The sequence below is a fragment of the Cottoperca gobio genome, chromosome 1 (genome assembly GCF_900634415.1).
Source record: "Cottoperca gobio chromosome 1, fCotGob3.1, whole genome shotgun sequence".
NCBI lineage: Eukaryota > Metazoa > Chordata > Actinopteri > Perciformes > Bovichtidae > Cottoperca > Cottoperca gobio.
The window spans coordinates 24,957,750-24,977,336 of NC_041355.1; the positions used below are offsets into that span (position 1 = coordinate 24,957,750).

Sequence of the window (19,587 nt, forward strand, 5' to 3'; positions counted from 1 at the left end):
GACCATACCCGATTTGGTTAAAAAGATAACACCCGGTCGGCCAGGCTGACACGAGTTTCGGACTAGAGAAATTGTCTGTCGTTTAATGACAATATTGCTTTAATTTAGTAGAGGACACTAATATCCAAAGCCTGGTGTGCTGCCATTTTTCTCTGCGGTCCCACGTGACTCTCAATATACATTCTTCAACCAGTAGACAGATCTTTTTCCACAGTATAGTAAAGTTTGCACCTGTGCTGCTCTCTTGACAAAACATAAAAGTGCACTGCCATAGCTCACGGTGCACTTCCGTGTGCTTTTAGCACCTTGTCTTGATTCATCTTGTCTCTCTCTAACTCATCTCTCGTTTGCTCTTTCTGCAGCTGTTTGAGATCACAGTGCCGATCACCCAAGGCACCAAGCCGGTCACCATTAGTGTGGCCAACCACACCCAGTGCAGTTGTCTGTCCAAAGTGGACGTCTACAAACAAGTTCACAGCATCATCAGGAGATCCCTGCCTGAGTAAGCACTCACTGCATCGTTGTGTCACACATACACACACACACACACACACACACACACACACACACACACACACACACACACACACACACACACACGCACACACACACACATCCAACCTGCAGACAGTTCTGTCAGCTTCTCACACATTATTCTGAACCAAATTATTGCTGTCCCCTCAGAGCTATGTGTGTGTGTGTGTGTGTGTGTGTGTGTGTGTGTGTGTGTGTGTGTGTGTGTGTGTGTGTGTGTGTGTGTGTGTTTGTGTGTGTGTTTGTGTGTGTGTATATAGGGCAGGAGCAGCCTTTTTCCAGCAATCAATATTCTGTGTTCTGTTCTTATTGGCACACACACACACACATATACACACATATACACACACACACTCACACACACACACACACACACCACACACACACACACACACACACACACACACACACACACACACACACACACACACACACACACACACACACACAGTGTTTGAATCTATTGTTACAGCCGTTGCATCCTGTATGCGTATACTGGCAGTGTTACTTTAGGAAACACTTTTCAGATTATTTCCTGATTAAAGATGCAATTGATAACATTGATAAAGTTCAACCACTAAATGGTGCACTCCCCCTCACGTAAACAACGTGGTTGCCAGTTCGATGCACAACCTGCATATTTCATGGACAGTGTTGGTGTAAATTTCCAGTTAGCTAACTAGTAAACCTTAGTTTGAGTTTACCGGTCATGAAGAAAAGTAACCGCCTGGGCGTGGCTTTTCAGCCCTTAAAACTATGTCGGCTGAGTCCAACGAGCAAAAGCAGAACCAATGTTCACCCTGGTCTAGTTCCTCCTTTTGTCACTGAGCACTTGGGATGGTTACCGGAGGCTCACTAAGTTACTTTTCCGTTTTATTCCAAACTAACTGGTAACTAGTAAGAGTCTTGATTGCTGACTACACAGAGATACCATGCGATACCAACAACGTTATATTATTGTCTCACAAGCCTTATTAGCAAAGGCGGCAACAACACGTTAATGGAGAAATACACACAGCCCATATTTAAAAAACGTTGCCTTTAAACAATCCGTCATGACCTCTGTAAGAATGTGATGTCATAACTATACATATATAGGTCGAAAGTTTTGCTGCAATGTCGTTGCAACGCTGAGAGCGCAGACACTCAGCGATCAGAGCAGATTGGGCTTTTTCAGGAGGGTGGCATAAAGAGACAGGCGCTTAAATGGGCCGTCTTAGATAGAGGGTAAAAACAGGCGTAACAGACAGTATGAACAATAATGTGTTTTTTGAACATTAAAGCATGTAAACATGTTCTTGAAGAAACTCAAAATACATAAAGTAAAAATGATGAACCTAAAAATGAGCATTAGATATATCTCCTTTAAAGAACTGTGATCATTTTTAGTGAGCAGGACATTTTACAGTGTACAAATTAACTTGTAGTGGAAGAGCTCTATAAGAATGTTTCTGAGTTACATTAAGCATATCGTTTGCATTTGTGAACTTTAGTATCTTGTAAGTTATCGGCAGACATACATTGATACATATATATATATCTTTAATAAGCAGATATTGGTTCATATTTCTTCTATATATAGTTATATATGTATTTTAGGTCACATCATTTTTCAAATCAGATAAATGAGCTGTATTCTGAACGATGGTCAGAACCTGGGGCGGATGAAATTCAAGTAGATGCTGTGTGTGAGAGTGTTTGTGTGTTTGGGGGGGTACATTACTGGAGAATAATGACCTGTTCAATATGGAATGTGCACTTATATGTGCCATAGAACTTCACAATAAACACAAACTAAGGAAAGACATGAAGGGTAAGTCAATGAAGGTTGTGTGTGTGTTTGAAATACATATCATTGGAATGTAACTTGTAGGTAGTTTGCTGCTCTAATGCAGTGGCTCCCAAACCTTTTCTGCAGGGCCCCCCTTTTGTAGATAAGAACATTTTCGAGCCCCCCCCCCCACTACGACACACGTACACATATTTACCTTCCAAACTCCACTGGGATTTATTTTAAACATTGTAATTTATACAATGTTATTACTTATTATAATACTTATTATCTTATTATTTAACAAAACAAAATAAATAATAAAGTGGAATTATTAAAAGTCTAAGTCATTAAGCTGCTCCTCTATGTCCTACACATACATATGATACATATCATTATTTGACATAGGAACTTTAGCTTGCTGGCTGTTGCTTCATTGATCATTGTGGAAACCATATTGATAGCAGAGGGAAGTATTAAGGCCATAGTGTGCGGCTTTTTACACTGAGCAACTCTGTAGCAACTTTCTATGAGGCGAGTTGAGCGTTTGAAGGCACAGATGCAGCTTCAGTAAAGTGCGCAACAGTTTATGAGTTTTTTCCTGAAGAAATCAACTGGTTTGTCTTTGTGCTCCGGATGTGTTGTCTCCAAGTGGCGTCTTAACTTGTTCGGTTTCAAACCGTCACAAGCTAGTATTTTCAGACACACACCACACTGTGGTCTCTCCTCGTTACCCACTGGTGAAGCTGAAGGTGATATATGCCTCATCATATTTTCTGGTCTTGACTTTTGCTTGGGAAGCTGGCACATTTGGTGAAGATTCATCCTCTGCTTTGCGTTTAGCTGGGAGCCCTGTCATAAACTTGTCCATGTTATCCTAGCAGGGCTCAAGCATGCCTCATTCATTTGGCACACCTCCCACTTTGGGAACCACTGCTCTAATGTGACTGATGTTCTGTGATTTACATGGACATCATATATATTTACACACACACACACACACACACACACACACACACACACACACACACACACACATACACACACACACACACACACAAAGCAGTGGCGTTAAACACAGCGTGACAGATTATGTCTGGAAAAGGAAACGCATTGTATAGGTTTTCACACTTCCCCAACATGTAAGAATACATATGTAAGCATGAAGCACATATATGTTTCACATTAGGTGAAGTGAGAGAAACACACCAGTAACACAGCAGCCTATTCCCAAGAAATCTTTCCCTCTTTTCCTCTCTCCATCTTTTTCTTTCACTTTGCTCTATTTCCTGTCAGACACATTAGTGAGGATGTCTGTTTTTATGTGTCTATGCCACTGCAGCTCTAATTGAAACCACACTATGTCTCTAGTCATCACACACTCTTTCACAACTTCAACACTTTGTCTGCCTGCAAACACACAATCACTGTCTGTCTCTGTGTTCAGGTCAGCTCTTCCCTAAATGTTGATGTTCAGCCAGACCATTTTCACATTGAGATGTTTTATATAATAGTCTATGTGTGTATGTGTGTGAGTGTGTGTGTGTGTGTGTGTGTGTGTGTGTGTGTGTGTGTGTGTGTGTGTGCAATAATAAAGATGCACTATGTTCATGTGTAGAGGACAACAGACCTATCTCTGTAGCACTTTACTCACAGTGAGAAAGTGGCTGTATTCTCTTTTACCAAACTTATAGCCATGTTTACATTGCATGTTATGGCTCTACTCAACTCGACTGGACTCCATTTGTGGCTTTCTATTAGGAAAGTTGTGGATAGTACCTAGTACCTTTTTTTAGTACCACCTCGGTTGAGGTTGTGAATGAGCTGAGCCGATACTAAAAGGTAGAGTTAAAACACTGCAGAACGCTGATTGGTCAGAGATAATTGTAACTTTACCGTTTTTAAATAGCATACTACCGTGTATTGCGATCACATTTAAATTACGGAAACACTACAATAGTTTCTTTATGCAGTCACGGACCCAACCAGTGGAAAAACATTCTACCAGAATTCTACTACTTCAAAAATAGCCCAATACTGTGAAAAAAAAGCTTGGACATGGCAACCCCAAGTTAACCTCTACAATGTCCCAGACTCATTTAAGGTGGACCAGCTATTCTCCTTTTAGGGACAAGCAGCAGTCAGACCTCCAACAAGATGAGGTCTATTTTTATTCTTTTCACTAATAAAATCTTTATCAACTGCTCCCTTGTACTACGCGATGGTAGCGACAGTGACACTGGAGGACAGTGTAATAAGAGTAGCGCAGCTGCTTTCAGGAATAGCTCAATGCGTAGTCAAGAGAGAGAAGTGGCTGCACTCAGGAGCAGACAGGTGTTGATCGGAGCAAAAGTTGTCAGGTGGTAGTAAATGTACAGTGTAGGTCGCTTTGTTTTTGTAAACATCACAGCACCTGCGCAAAAAGACTGCAGTAAACAGGTTGCTAGTATTTATCATATACATATACAGGAGTATAAATAACCTGATTTCTCTGTGTTGCATGTTAACATTATGTTCAGAACATAATCAAAACCGGGATAAGCCTCATAACTCATGTCCATGCAAACACACTCAGTAGTGTGACGATGACCCAAGAGGCCTGTCTCAGATGGAGATGTTTATTGCCTACAATCTGCTTCCTTCCAGTCTTCTAATCAATTTAACTATTCTAAAGTATGTTTCATCCATTTACCATTAAAATGTCATGCAAATTGTAGGAATTTTGGGATCCGTGTAGGTTTCTCTTTGTCTAAATCTCTGAGGAGACACAATGTTAATATTAGACAATACTACAAAACAGCAGATTAGTTATGACATTTTAAAATGTTCACTGACAAAAAATTTCAAATGCGTATTCATACAATACTGTATCTTCACCTGGCAACTGCTAAGTTTACCTGTGTTAGGCATCTAAGTGACTTGGTTAAAGTTAGGGAAACATCTTGATCAAGGTTGAATATTAAAGAAACTTGATGTTGACTGCTTTTGAGAAATGGCCTTTAGTGTATATCTTACCATCCAAACCTTCTATTTTGTTATGCTATAACAATATCACACTCACTGACAGTTGCCATTGGTTGTAAGGAAGTCTGGTTAATATGCTAAAACATAAGCTCCTACATGTAAACCAGAGTAAGTATTTCCGACCATGCTAGTGATTCTGTGAGGCTTTACTCGCTCACACAAATCTTAGCTTAGCTTGTTGCTCTTTAATGCGAGGTGTTTAAGAGAATGGCACATTGTTTTAGCTTTTGGTTCAATAGGTGAGAGAAAATACAACCATTATCTCTTAATGTGGTTCTGCTGCATAATATTCAATAATAAAGCTGCAAAAATACAGCATTAGAAGAACTGCCACTGTATATAAGCACTTGTCATTCCAAACACAGTGATGTGAGGCAGTAGAAATCCCAGAGACATCTCATCAAAGCTAATCCTCTGATACTTCCTTCTCCCTCTTCACTATTTGATTGAAGCTGAACCAAGAAAGCTTTCTTTGATCAAGGTGTTTTTTGTCCACCATCCCTCAAATGGCTTATCATGATAAGCCATTGGGTTTAGAGAGTTAACGTTCACATGCCCACAGATCTGAGGAATCCCATTTTTTTTAAACAATTAAGTGCCCAGTTTCCTGAAGATCAGATAGAAAGAGACAATTACTTTTTAGTGGGGTTGATTCTGGCTTTAGTGTTATTTAGGCTTTGCTATAAACATTTTGTAGATCTTGTAAAATGAATCTCTCAAATGAGACTTTGAGAAATTTGGCCGCCACGGTTATATAATAGAAATGTAACACTGGGCGGAATCAGGGTTTTGCTGCCTTCTCCGGTTAAAGGTTCAATGTGTAATCCTGAGCTACCTGCTCCAAAGAAATAGAGGGCAGTATTTCACATCTAAACTGGGTCCATACAATCTCTAATATTCATATTTAGTTGGAGTAGTTTACTATATTTATTGTATTCTAACTTACTCCTGTATAATGCTATTTTGTTTCCCGGGCTGCTGACAACTATATGCTCGGCGAAACAGCCTCCTGGCAGCTGTGAGGTTGAGGCGAGGTGATGCAGGGGGTTTTCTCATTTCTGCCAATGAACAAACTATAAAACAGACACAGGACATGGCTGTAATATTTACAAAGCGAGTCAGGCAGCTATGCTTCTTCTCCCTCTGTACTAAGGCAAACTGGTGTCTCACTATCACCTCTAGAGAAACAAGTGGTAATACAAGACTGGACGGAGCGGCGCTAAGCAGTTAGCATCCTAATTTTGCTACATATTTCTGCAACACAATACATAGACGTCTTTGACACAATTTCAACACTGTTACCTCTTCACATTCTGTTGATAATGTTAGTTAATTGTTTGAATCCTTTATAAGTCACACATCACCAACTAGTCACTGAATTTGGTGAAACTGGACCATATTCTATGGAGAAAATATGTTCAGATCTTCCCTTTGATCTCCTCTGTCTGCTCTTGCTCAACTCTGTGATTAACAGAGTTTCCTGATGAAAAGAAAGCTTTACTTGTTGCGAAAGTAACGCTTACTGCTAAATGTTGCTAACTGCAGCTACCGTCAGCTAGTTAGCTCAGTAAGCCTTGCTGCGAGAACTAGCCGAAGCTTCTAGCACAGGATCTTTGGACCGCTGGGAGGAGGTTTTCAGAATCAGGGCGGGGGAAATGCTGGCGGCGAGCAGTAGCGGTGTCGAGCTAGAACAGAGCGGGCAATGGAACCAGGTTAAGCAGTTTCATCATAGCAGAGGCAAAGAGACTGAAGAGGATGTTGATGGATGAAGCAGAGAACACAGAAAGCTGAACATCAGCTCCCTCATCAAAAAAGCACAGGCGAGGATGTTCTTTCTGCCGCAGCTGAAGAAGTTCAACCTCCCAAAGACAATGATGCTGCACTTTTACATTGCCATTGTCTAGTCCATCCTCACCTCCTCTATCACCATCTGGTATTCTACAGCTACAGCCAAGGACGAGGACAGGATTTAGCGTATCATATGGTCTTTGGAGAAGGTGATTGGCTACAATTTGCATTCCCTCCAGGACCTGTACTCCTCAAGAACCCTGAGGTAGGCAGGAATGTTTGTGGCCCACCCTTCGCACCCTTGGCACACACTCTTTGAATCACTCCCCTCTGGCAGGAGGCAGAGGTCCATCAGGACCAAAACCTCACGCCACAAGAACTGTTTCTTCCCCTCAGCCACTGGCCTCATCAACAAAGCCCAGGACCCATACTGAGACAGATTCTTATCTCCCCCCCATAGACAGTATGTGTTACATTAACGTGTGTTACATTAACACACACTTTTGATCTCTGTACACTAAACTAACTTTAAATCAGCACAGCTCTTCCCCTTTTAATTTAGATATACTGTACATATTTCTTCTAAGCAATTTGTCATATGCCAATTGTATTTAATTTTTTTGTATATTTATTTTTCTTGTACATATTCTTATTTTATTTTATAATAGTTTTTAAAATAGTTTTATAATAGTCTTTTTTGTTTTCAATATTTACACTTGTTTTCAAAATTTGGCAATAAACCAAATTCTCATTCTGATATTATATTATATTTATAGGGTATTCCGGTATATTCTTTAAGTTTAACTATTGGGTGACACGCCTCGTCAACATGGTGTGGAAGTCTGGGACAGTTCCTAGGGGTGTGGCAGACCTGTTCCCCTGTTCAAAAAGTGGGACCAGAGAGTGTGTGCCAACTACAGGGGTATCACACTTTTCAGCCTTCCTGGTAAAGTCTTCTCCAAGGTGCTGGAAAGGAGGGTTCGGCTGATAGTAGAACCTCAGATTGAAGAGGAACAATGCGGATTCCGTCCTGGCTGTGGAACAACGGACCAACTCTTCACTCTCGCAAGGATCCTGGAGGTGGCCTGGGAGTACGCCCATTCGGTCTAGATGTGTTTTGTGTTTCTGGAGAAGGCGTATGACCGGGTCCCCTGGGTGATACTGTGTGAGGTGCTGCGGGAGTATGGGGTGGGTGGGTTACTTTTGAGGGCCGTCCAATCCCTGTACGCCCAAAGCGAGAGTTGTCTCCGGATACTCGGCAGTAAGGTGGACTTGTTTCCAGTGGGTGTTGGCCACCGCCAGGGCTGCGCTTTATCACAATCCTGTGATATTCATGGACAGGATATCGAAGCGTAGTCGTGGAGGAGAGGGGTTGCAGTTCGGTGGCCTGAGGATCTCATCGCTGCTCTTGGCAGATGATGTGGTTCTGATGACATCATCGGTCTGTGACCTTCAGCAATCCCTGGATCGGTTCACAGCCGAGTTTGAAGCGGTTTGGATGAGGATCAGCACCTTGAAATCTAAGGCCATGGATCTCAGCAGGAAACTGGTGGATTGCCTAGTTTGGATAGGGAATGAGTCCATACCCCAAGTGAAGAAGTTCAAGTACCTCTGGGTCTTTTTTGCGAGTGAGGGGACAATGGAGCGAGGTATTGGCCGGAGAATCAGAGCAGTGGGGGCGGTATTGCATTCGCTTTACCGCACAGTTGTGACGAAAAGAGAGCTGAGCCAGAAGGCAAAGCTCTCGATCTACCAGGCGATCTTCGTTCCTACCCTCACCTATGGTCATGAAGGCTGGGTCATGACCGAAAGAACGAAATTGCGGGTACAAGTGGCTGAAATGGGTTTTCTCAGGCGGGTGGCTGGCGTCTCCCTTAGAGATAGGGGGAGAAGCTTAGCCATCCGTGAGATACTCAGAGTAGAGTCGCTGCTCCTTTGCGTTAAAAGGAGCCAGTTGAGGTGGTTCGGGTATCTAAATGTATGTAAGGCTGCCACCTGGACATCTCCCTAGGGAGGTGTTCCAGGTAGCTGGGAGGAGACCCCGAAGCAGACCCAGGTGGAGAGATTATATCCCCACACTGGCCTGGGAACGCCTCAGGATCCCCCAGTCGGAGCTGAAGTTTGGGGTTCCCTACTGGAGCTGCTCACGCAACTCGACCCCGGATAAGCGGTGGACAATGGATGGATGGATATTGGGTGGGGCACTGCACAATGGCACGTATAGTCAAGGGTGTGTGTAAGGCAATATGGAGCTGCCTTCTGAGGACACATTCCTGTCCCCTCCAGCAGGCAGGGTATCAGGGAATTGCGGAAGAGCATGTTATCATCCAAGCCCCACCTTAGAGCAATTCACCTTTCTTTAACTATAAGGGAACCTTTACCATTGTTCTCCTGGCCCTGGTGGGAGCATATGGATGGGAGAACGTTGTCCACCTCCGCAATTGGCCGTGGTCTCCCTGGTACAGAGGAACTGGGCACCATCCTCCATGTCTTTGTGGCAGATGAGGCTCCAGAGGTTTCACAGAGAATTGTTTTAAAAAACCTGTATGTTCCACAACTTCATGAAGTGGGAAGATGGTGGGTCTGTGCCAGTGCCTGCAGTGCCAACAGAGCCACTACTTGATACCCAGGACATCAGATGGGTTGGAAGCAACAAAGACACCAGAGAGGCCATTGCTGTCAGGGAAAAATGTACTGGCTACTGCCAAAGGACATGTGCCATGGCAGAACGGAATCATATGAGGACCTCTATCTCATCTATGCTGCACCAACCACAACATTTCTTTAAAAGCCTCCCATGGATCAATCATCATTGATCAATGCACAATTAAATGGTAGTAACACCAGTAGTTGTAGTAGTAAATAAGTAACAGTAGTAGTAGTAAGTAAGTAACAACTACAAACACAATTCTGAGCCATAAACAGAAACACATTTTCAACAAATGACTTGACCCAAGGGTTGACAGGTCCAGTCACTTATTTATTTAATATTTACATGTTTAAATTAAGAATTGGTAGGATTGTTTGTGTATGAACTCATATAAAAGTAATATCTTAATCATCACTTATGACCCACTAGAGGTCTGTTTGTATCTGCAGAGATCTTGCCCTCTGCCTAGATTTGCTTATTTAGCTTTGTTCTGGACATTTCGGGATCAACCTAGCGATAAAGTACCGGACAGGTGCCATATCGTAACCATGCATTTAAGATGAAGTTACAAAATCGATGGAAACAGCAGCTAAAAATGCAACTATAGCGGGCCGAAACACCAAATGGACAAAGCTCATTCCAAAGTAAAACTGGGGTTGGTTTTCACCTGCAAGCAAGCACTGTAACTCTAACCACGGTTAAGTGGCGTGCACTTCTGGTGTTGTTGAGCTTGGGAAGAGGGGCCAACTGCTGAATCTTGATACAGACAAGGGCTTTTTTATAATTATCCAGTCTTTCAAGAGCTTGTAGTAGACTCAAGAGAAGATGTACCTCCTTGCCAAAGTGTTTGTTGAGGCAATCAAGCACTCCCTGCTTGGGTCGATGATGGTTGTGGGGCCATTCCATGTTTTGCTTCCAATATGACCTCCCTGTAGGGGCCAGGCCAGCAACTGACCCCCCCTTTGTTCATGCAGTAAGTTGAGCAGTTATCTCTGCTGGTGGTGCAGAACAGAGTAGGAACAAGGGCACAGGAGATTTCACATGTCATCCTCTCAGAGTAACTCTAACATGTATTTGTCCTTTATTTAGCGAGGATGTCACAACAAGTCGATGGTGGACCCAAGTGCAGCACACAGGAAACCAAGGATAATTGGTAATGACCTTTATTAGTAGTCAGGAACAGGTTATAGCCGAGTACACTGATCCACAGCGGGATGATAATAATCCACAATGACCAACCAATAGGTAGCAGGCAAGGGGTAAGTCGGGGCCGGGCGGAGGGTCGGGAAACAGGCAAGGCAGGTTGAAGGAATCCTGTCTGGGTCGGGAAACAGGCAAGGCAGACAGGTCCAAAACAGGCTTGCAATTGAAAGTGTGATAGACAAAGCTAAATGATGTAAGATACAGGGCTGCAGGGACCCATGGCTGTTTGCTGCAGTCATTTTCTTGCTATTCTACTGGATTGTTGCATTGGAAATTAGTTGAGCTTGTAATAAAAGTATTGAACAATGTATGAACAATTTATGAGGACCATGTTATTGGTAAATAGCAAAAAAGTTGTGAAGTACTTGAAGCTTGTGATTCAGTCTTTACAATATCTGTACAAAATCTACATGATGTGATGAACCAAAATGTGAATGATGTGTGATTTTCATTGCATACAGTCAGTAAACCACCTAGGGAATGTGTCTATTTTAAATCTTACTCTGTCTGTCTCTCTCTGTTGAAGGTGTCCAATAGCAAACAGGACGTGTCCTCCTGGTCAGTCTTGGAGCATCAGGCAATGTCGGTGTTTCAGTATGACCGGCAGTGTGCACCACTATCCTCCTCCTCCACCGCTGCCCCCTCCATGGCCCTCCCAACAGCACCTTGGTGAGTGTTTGCACATTTGTGCACAAGCAGATTTATGTTGTATTATATTTTTAGGAAAACAATGCAGAGGAAATTGTGTTCGCTTAATTGTCTTGCAATAGCCTTACAAATAATAAATGAGGAAGAAAATCAACAAGTACAGCTGCTGAAACTAGATCTAACAGTAGGTATAATCGAAGGGAAAGGACCCTCCGCTGCCAACCAGGTTGAGACTACACTAATAGAGTAGATGGCGGAGCTACTGGAAGCCGGTTATGTAATTGTGTCTTTATTTTTCCGAACCCTAAATAGATGTAATTAATGGTGTAGAAAGGAAAATAGCATTTACTGTAGAAACACCATGATGACACAGCACTACCTCTTGGCTCAATGCACAACAGCTTATGGGAGCTCTTAAGTCTAAATCTTTTAACCAGCTTTCTATTTTGAAATAACATGCATACATGTGACAAAGTGTATCTTCAGTTAGCAAGTGGCATTTTATCAACCTAATTGAAATTGTTGAGGCACATGTGGAGAGAAAGGGAAAGATCACTGGAAAGTTCTCACTCGCCTTAGGTCTTTATGCAGGAAAAGTTGTCTGTTGCACCTGACAGTGTAACATCACTTGGAATCTAATATATTCTATTGATCATATTTGTGACTGTCACACCCCCTTGACTTCCCGTTTTACTCATGGCATCCAACTTGGAGCAAACATACGAGCAGACCTCACAGGTAGAAATCAGAAGTTTAGGGTCTTATTACAGAAATCTTCTGAAGCCAATACTTCAGATCAACCTATAGACTACAGTAAATAAAAAATAAATGCAGTAGCTTCCAATAGACACGACTGATCAGTATGTGTTGCTTGTTGCTGCTTGATGACGTGACCCCATGGTCTGTAGTGAGCACACACATACCAAACACTGAGAGAAAAACACTGTTAGTGGAGCCATCGTTCTCTGTTAGTCTTAGTGACAGGAGAATGTTCATGTGCTTACTAAGGAGTATTTATGACTTTGTGTGTTTGTGTTTGTGTGTATATATGTGTGTGTGTGTGTGTCTGTGTGTGTGTGTGTGTGTGTGTGTGTGTGTGTGTGTGTGTGTGTGTGTGTGTGTGTGTGTGTCTGTGTGAGAGAGACAGAGTTCCTCAGTGTGTGTGTTTGGCTATGATAAAAACTCTGGACTCTATGTTAACAAATGAGGAACAGCCGAATGTGGAGACTACAGAGTAGCAGATTCCACAACTACTCACATATACAAATACACACTTACACAGTATATATTACAGGGACACAACAAATTATCTGTGAAAGATACCAGGACACAGGACACTTAATGCATTGATAAGTCGAAAGCAAGCAGGCTTTTGGAGTTGTGCCCTGGTGCCTCCATATTCTTTTTTTTAAAGCTGCAAAAGTCCCTTATTGGAGCCTCCTATGGTATATAAAACATGTGCCCCAATAAGCCAGAGAATGTGATACCGTGGACTCTAGAGTGCCCTTCCAGCAGAGAAAACGTAATATAGGTTACACATATGCACCTGCCTCTAAGACAGCCTGAGTCAGACACTGTTTTAAAGCACTTTTTTAGCAAGTGTAAAACTACAAAAAATATTTAGAAAAATCTGAAACTTACTGGTACACACTAACACACAACTTTATCTCCAGAATGATGTTCCAACTGCAGCAATCAGGATATTATATCAACACTAAGGCCCATTCTAAAGAACTCAGAATAGAAGCCAACAGGTGCACTGGACATTTACAGATAACTATTTCATTTAGGGATACAGCTAGTTTATTCAGAGAGAGAGAGGAGACAAGGACATCATTCACACAGAGGGAGAGAGAAATTGTGTGTTTTGGGGGTTTTACTCTGAGGAAGTACATTGTGTGGAGCTACGGGGCCACCTTGACATTTGTATTTTTCAGCAAGTAATTCAACGGTAAAAATTATTAATTTAAAGGCGCTATTTATCAAAAGTGTTGAGAAGACTGAGGGACTTTACACACTCCGGGCGTTTTGTTTAATGGGATTAATTTGCATGTCAGTATCTTTTTTCAGACTGTTTTGTCACATTATTTCACACAGAACGCCAATATATATATACATTTATTTTCCCCGAAAAAGGTCAATGTTTTGAGCTTTTGAACTGCAAATAAAAGCGTCAACCAATCACGTGCGTAACAGACATATTACATTACATGAGAATTATAATAGTCCAAACCAAGACTGCAAACTGTATTAGTCCTTTCAACTTTGAGAAAGGCAGCGCATATCAGGTCCACTCCTTCCTGCTCAACCTTCACAATAAAAATCCCTAGACATATACACTATGTAACTGTTTACCAGAGGGAACTCACTCAATCCATCATTTTACAGTAGTTTAGCTAGACTACAGTAAACAGTTTACCTCAGACAGACTATCAGAAACTGCTCTGGGACTATAATCCCTGCAGTCATTCTGCCTGTGAGAATCTATTCAAACCTTTTAATGAACAAGTTTTGTCAATTTGCATATTTGTGCAGGCGAGTGTTTAAATTTTTGTGTTGTTTGTTCATCACGTCCCGTAAGGCCTTGAAACTTCTCCCTACATTATAATGTTATATTGTGTAGTGAAGATTTTGTTCTCAGCTTGAAAACATTCTTCTTCGGCTGAAAATAAAGTTCCATTGAAGCTCATTACAGTGATTTAGGTTGTTAATGTCTGTGTAAGCACATGCTGCTACTCTGGAGTAGACACAGCTTGCATTTTGTCAGCAGTAAACTGTGTGTCTTTGTTATCTGTGTTTGTTCATCTGTAGACACACACACACAGTATGTGTGTGTATACAGTATGTGTGTATGGAACAGATGATCTGTTACTCTCTCAGTCTCTCCCTGTGTTTCTCAGCTGAAAGATACCAGTATTGAAAGAGAACCAGCTGTGTTATCCCTGAGGAAAGAGAGAACATTGCTAGTTCCTTTCAGGAATGTCTCAATTTCATAGTTTATCAGTGTCATCAAACCACTTTTACACACATAGTTTTATGTGTAGTTGTGTTTTCAATAATAGCCAACATTTACAACAGTGTTTGCATAGGATATAATTTGTTATCTTTTAATTTATGACAACAAATGACCATGTGTAACCTTTGCGTTTTAATCAACAACCGTATCTTCATATTAGACACATCATGCTGTACTCTATGTGATGCATGCTGCACTTTTAAACATTGATACTAGTCCAGCTAATATATTTGTATTTAGCACTGCATGTATACCTATTCAGCTATCATGTAATCTAAAAACCTTATTTTTTTTAACTGGCCTGCTAGCCTTTGCAAAGCAATACTCCAGGTGCTAAATGGATGTTTGATTTATATCTAGTTACATAATGTAATTTCCAACATATAACACACCGCTAACTGATCATATGTCGTCCCAGGGACACTCCCATATGGTGAAGTTACAGTTGTTGATGTGGCACTACAGTGTTACAATACTAACACTGTGCACAGTGGTGTTTGTCTACTGTTAATTTCAGTTGATCCTTATTAACTTCTTGCATTGCAATTTTTGTTATCTGGATACTGTTAGATTACTTCAAACTCAAATATTGAAAATATTGCTTATACTTTTTAAAAAATGGACACTGCCACAAAAATCTAAGTTCGACAAATGTAATTTTTTCTTTAAACATCTCAAATCATTTTCAGTGCAAATAAAATGCATTTAGCATGTTCAGTATTTACAGTTGGTCAAATGAAATGAAAAGTGCAGGTGTGTGTGTGTTCTACAACATGCAGGATGCTGTTTCTTCTGTGTACGTTTTGTGTTCTTTAATCAAAGGTCGAAGAATTTACTCAGAATTTTAATCTTTCATTTTCAATATAAATAATATGGATTAAAAACTCCTTTTTCCATAAATCCTCATTAAAAAAACTAAACATTTTCGAATTTTATGAATTAATACCATTGGGTTATCATGAAAAAAAGTGATACAATTGACATATTTTAAAGACGTAATCAAAAATGTTTAAACAATGTAACTCTAATCTAATTACAATTGTGTGATCTGCGTTGATTATATGTTCTTATGTTTTTTGTAATCTGATTGTGTTATCCGTTGTACTGTAGTCACTGCCCGACCCTGGTAACATTGTGTATCAGTACATCAGTGTCCAGTCACTACAGACAAACCCAATGTGTGTGTCTCCCTCTCCTCTTCCTCTGCAGACATATTCTCAGCAGATGTGTGTGGCCTAGATAAGGAACTGGACGTGGAAACCTGTCAGTGTGTGTGTCAGCGGCACGATCAAACTCAAGACTGCGGCCCAAACCGGCACCTCGACCGCAACACCTGCCAGTGCGTTTGCAACATCGTGCCTGCTCCGTCCTGCTCACAGAACCACATCTTCAATAAGGAGACCTGTCAGTGCACATGCAGCAAGACGTGTCCGAGGCACCAGCCCCTCAATAAAACAAAGTGTTCCTGCGAATGTTACGAGTCGCCTAACAAGTGTTTCCTTAAAGGAAGGAGGTTTCACCAAGCCACATGCAGGTAAGGAGGGTCGGGAAGGGTTCAGTATCATCTGCTGCCACTTTGAAAAGGAGAGTACGACAGACCTGGAGTCAAGCTGAAGCCAATAAAGACAGGACAATTTTCAGACACAATTTGTGTAATGTGCACACAGTTCACATCTCCATCTCCGCTGCTCTCTCTCTTATGAGCTGTTTTAGTTTGGTATGGAGCCACACTGTAACGCAAAGTAGTGTGAAAGATTATTAGTAAACCATGTTTTATGGAAATTTTATCTATTTAGAAACAAACAATAAGAACAAGAATATAAAAGTATGTTGTGGGATAAGATGAGTATAGCCTGCTACAATACTTATGAAAATAAATGTACTTATTATATAAATCAACAGGAAATTACAAACATAATTGAGACGGCTGCATAGGCTAACTTCTAACCTTTCCCTAAATACACCTGGCCCTGGACGCGCCGCCATTTATCCTCACACAATATGCTGCTTTCTTAATATCATCATATATCATATCGCCATTTGTTATGTGTGTAGACATATAATTACTTGCTTAATTAGTCACCAGTTTAATGTGAAATAATTAGTATAAATGTATAAATGTATTGTATCTGTACTGTGATCATTGCGAGGCATTTTCCCGCTAAGGCCCTTGTTATATTTCAGTGGTTCATTGGTTGCATCATCTTAGAGTAGAGTCAACCCCCACTCCAACACGCACACGCACGCACGCACGCACGCACGCACGCACGCACGCACGCACGCACGCACGCACGCACACACACACACACACACACACACACAGGCAATGTTAGTGCGAGCGGGAAGCACTGGTCTGGCAGTGGTAGGTGGTTATGGCAGTGTAATACAAGACCTCAGTGTGCTAAAGACTTCTCCTAGCTGTCACTTAACCATTTCCTCTCCATGCACAGAAGGAAACACACACACACACACACTCACACACACGCGCATCCATCCATCCATTCCGTCTAGTCTTGACCCTTTGTGACCTTGTTGGAGAGTGATTTATGAGTATAACATAGCCGTAGGAATCTAGTGTCTGGGATCTGGCACTGATGTGCGTGTGTGTTTGAAAGAGAGCGTGTATGTATATTTGAACTCCTCTGTGTATTTCATCATGGGTTCATAGATGTTTTTAATTAACCGTGACTAAATATTCTGTGACACCCTGTGCAGCCAAAAAAGCAGTGTCATTTTTTTGTAAAAAGGACTCCATCCCTCTAATGCTTTATGTGTTCTTTGGAACTCCATGGATCCACTCCTGGTGTAGTCATTTGATGGTAGGCCTTGACTCTGGACTGGGGTTAACCAGATAAGAGCTTTTCAAGGCCAATACTAATGTTTTTGGGCTTTAAGATGTTGTTGTGTTGCCAATACTGACTCACATGCCATGTACCTGATAAGTAGTCACAGTTACTTCACTTTATTTGATCTTATAAGTTTAACAATTCTCTGAAACAGGATTTAGACCGCATTGTCTCATGATGCCAAACAACATTACCAAGTAAAACTGTAAAACAGCGTGGTATCCTGCTCTGTTGGTTCAGACATGGTCTGTAAATCACAGAGTAGATCTGAAGGCTTTAGTTTTTACTGCTAAGAAATCTAAACCTTAGTCTTAATCTTTGACCTTGAGAACACACAAGAACGTAGTCAGTGTGTGTCTATGTAAATCAGAACTTTTCAGATTATGAATTTGAATATATTGGACTTCAATTATTTAAGTGGCCGGCATCAGCCTGAGTGAATGCTAATGGTTCTCCATGTCTGCTGTATTTTCTTCTTGATGTACACATTTTTATTTTTTAAGCAAAATGTTAAGACATTTGGTTCAAATATTCTTATCCCCCTCAGGATTAATTGTAATCACTTTGGTGAGTTTCATCTAGGACTGTTATCAGGTCCAATACTTTAGTTTATAGTATTCCCAGTGCTATCATCAAACCAAATTGTAAACCGAGAAATATCTAAATCAAATGGGCTGATTGTGGCAAAACTTTACTGAGCACATTCCAGAGGAACATATATACATATATATTATATTATATATTATATTATATATTTCTATTTTCAACATTCCATGAGTTTTCCTGTACCCACCTGGGTAAGAACAAAACTAGCTAATACACAACTGTTTCTGCTCTCAAAGTAAGACCATTTTATATTTGTGAAAGAAATCCAATCCAAACCAATATGTTTTGCCCCGTTTTTATCTGTTTCTCTCCTAACTTGACCTGCTCTTGACATTTTGCTGCTATGGTTTTGGTTTTGAAACTAAATCCTGTTTATTATTTTCATTGCAGTTGTCTCAGGCCTCCCTGTGAGGTAAGGAGGCGAAGGTGTGAACCAGGTTTCTCTTTCAGCGAGGAAGTGTGTCGCTGCGTACCGTCCCACTGGAGGCGACTGGACTGACCGTCCGCTAACAACATGCTAACGAGATGCTAACAAGATGCTAAGGAGCAGATAAGAAACTCAACAAGAAGAATTCATTTCCCATCCTGCTGCTGGTCATGAGTATCCCCATCAGCTGTGATGGCAGCTAAGTGTGCGGACCCTGAGAAACGTGGGGAAACCTCAGTGACTGGAGTGCAGATAAGGGGAAGCTCTGGAGATTTGAAGGTGGGAAATGCACTGACTCGACTTATGAGTTTTAATGGGAGAGCGGCTGATCGGAGCCCAGAAAGACTAAAAGAGAGATAGCCAACACTCGACACTTGTTTTAAAATACTGTTTAAATATTTTTTATATATATATATATATATATATATTTGGAGGTTTTCTATTAATTATGTCTCAGTATTCTTATGTCAGATATTGATTATATAATTTATTAAATGTTATTTTTCAACCTCTGTTTATTGAAATCTCAATCTTTTTCCATGAAAATACACTGTGATCAATATTTTTGTATCATGTACAGTATATGTGTAAAATAAAGTATACTGGATGTTGTACATTGTAAACTTAGTTGGTCTGTTCTGGTTCATATCGTACTGAAGCTGTTCTGCTCTTCATCCACCTCGGCCTCAGAAAAAGATCTGGTTGTAAAAAGATGAATTGTAATATCTTGTAAGGTAAAAATCTTACTGTCAAAGGTCAAATCTGGGTGTGAAGACTAGATGCAGAACTTTAAAAACACATCTTCTTCTATTGATTTAAATGTATTCATATTTTGAAACTGATTGTCAAACCCAGACAACCTAAAGAGTGTTTATACCTGAGAGGCTGAAGTAGAAAATATAAAACACAGAGAAACAGAACAGAGAAAGACTGCTGTATGTGTGTCTGTTTGATATATGAGGTTTAAGTAAATTACTAATGTCCCCTACAGAATCAAGGAAGGACACAATCAACAATATACTACTGCCTGTGATTTGCAAGTGTAAAATATATATTAAAAGAAAAGCTGTTCTT

General features: G+C 40.9%; 1 protein-coding gene across 1 annotated transcript; it reads left to right on the plus strand.

Annotated features, from left to right (window-relative positions):
- The first annotated feature begins 253 nt into the window (after positions 1–253).
- On the plus strand, positions 254–19,125 carry LOC115010883 (vascular endothelial growth factor C-like). Its single transcript, XM_029435769.1, has 4 exons — positions 254–502; positions 11,497–11,639; positions 15,844–16,168; positions 18,477–19,125. The coding sequence occupies exons 2-4, from the start codon at positions 11,567–11,569 to the stop codon at positions 18,583–18,585; spliced, it is 507 nt and encodes a 168-aa protein (XP_029291629.1). The 5' UTR covers positions 254–502; positions 11,497–11,566; the 3' UTR covers positions 18,586–19,125.
- Positions 19,126–19,587: the final 462 nt, after the last annotated feature.

Bases quoted from the DNA above. Each gene is read 5' to 3' on its own strand.
- LOC115010883 (XM_029435769.1), top strand. From the start codon at position 11,567: ATGACCGGCAGTGTGCACCACTATCCTCCTCCTCCACCGCTGCCCCCT. The intron at 11,640-15,843 runs GTGAGTGTTTGC...CTTCCTCTGCAG, and splicing joins GCCCTCCCAACAGCACCTTG to ACATATTCTCAGCAGATGTG. The intron at 16,169-18,476 runs GTAAGGAGGGTC...TTTTCATTGCAG, and splicing joins TTTCACCAAGCCACATGCAG to TTGTCTCAGGCCTCCCTGTG.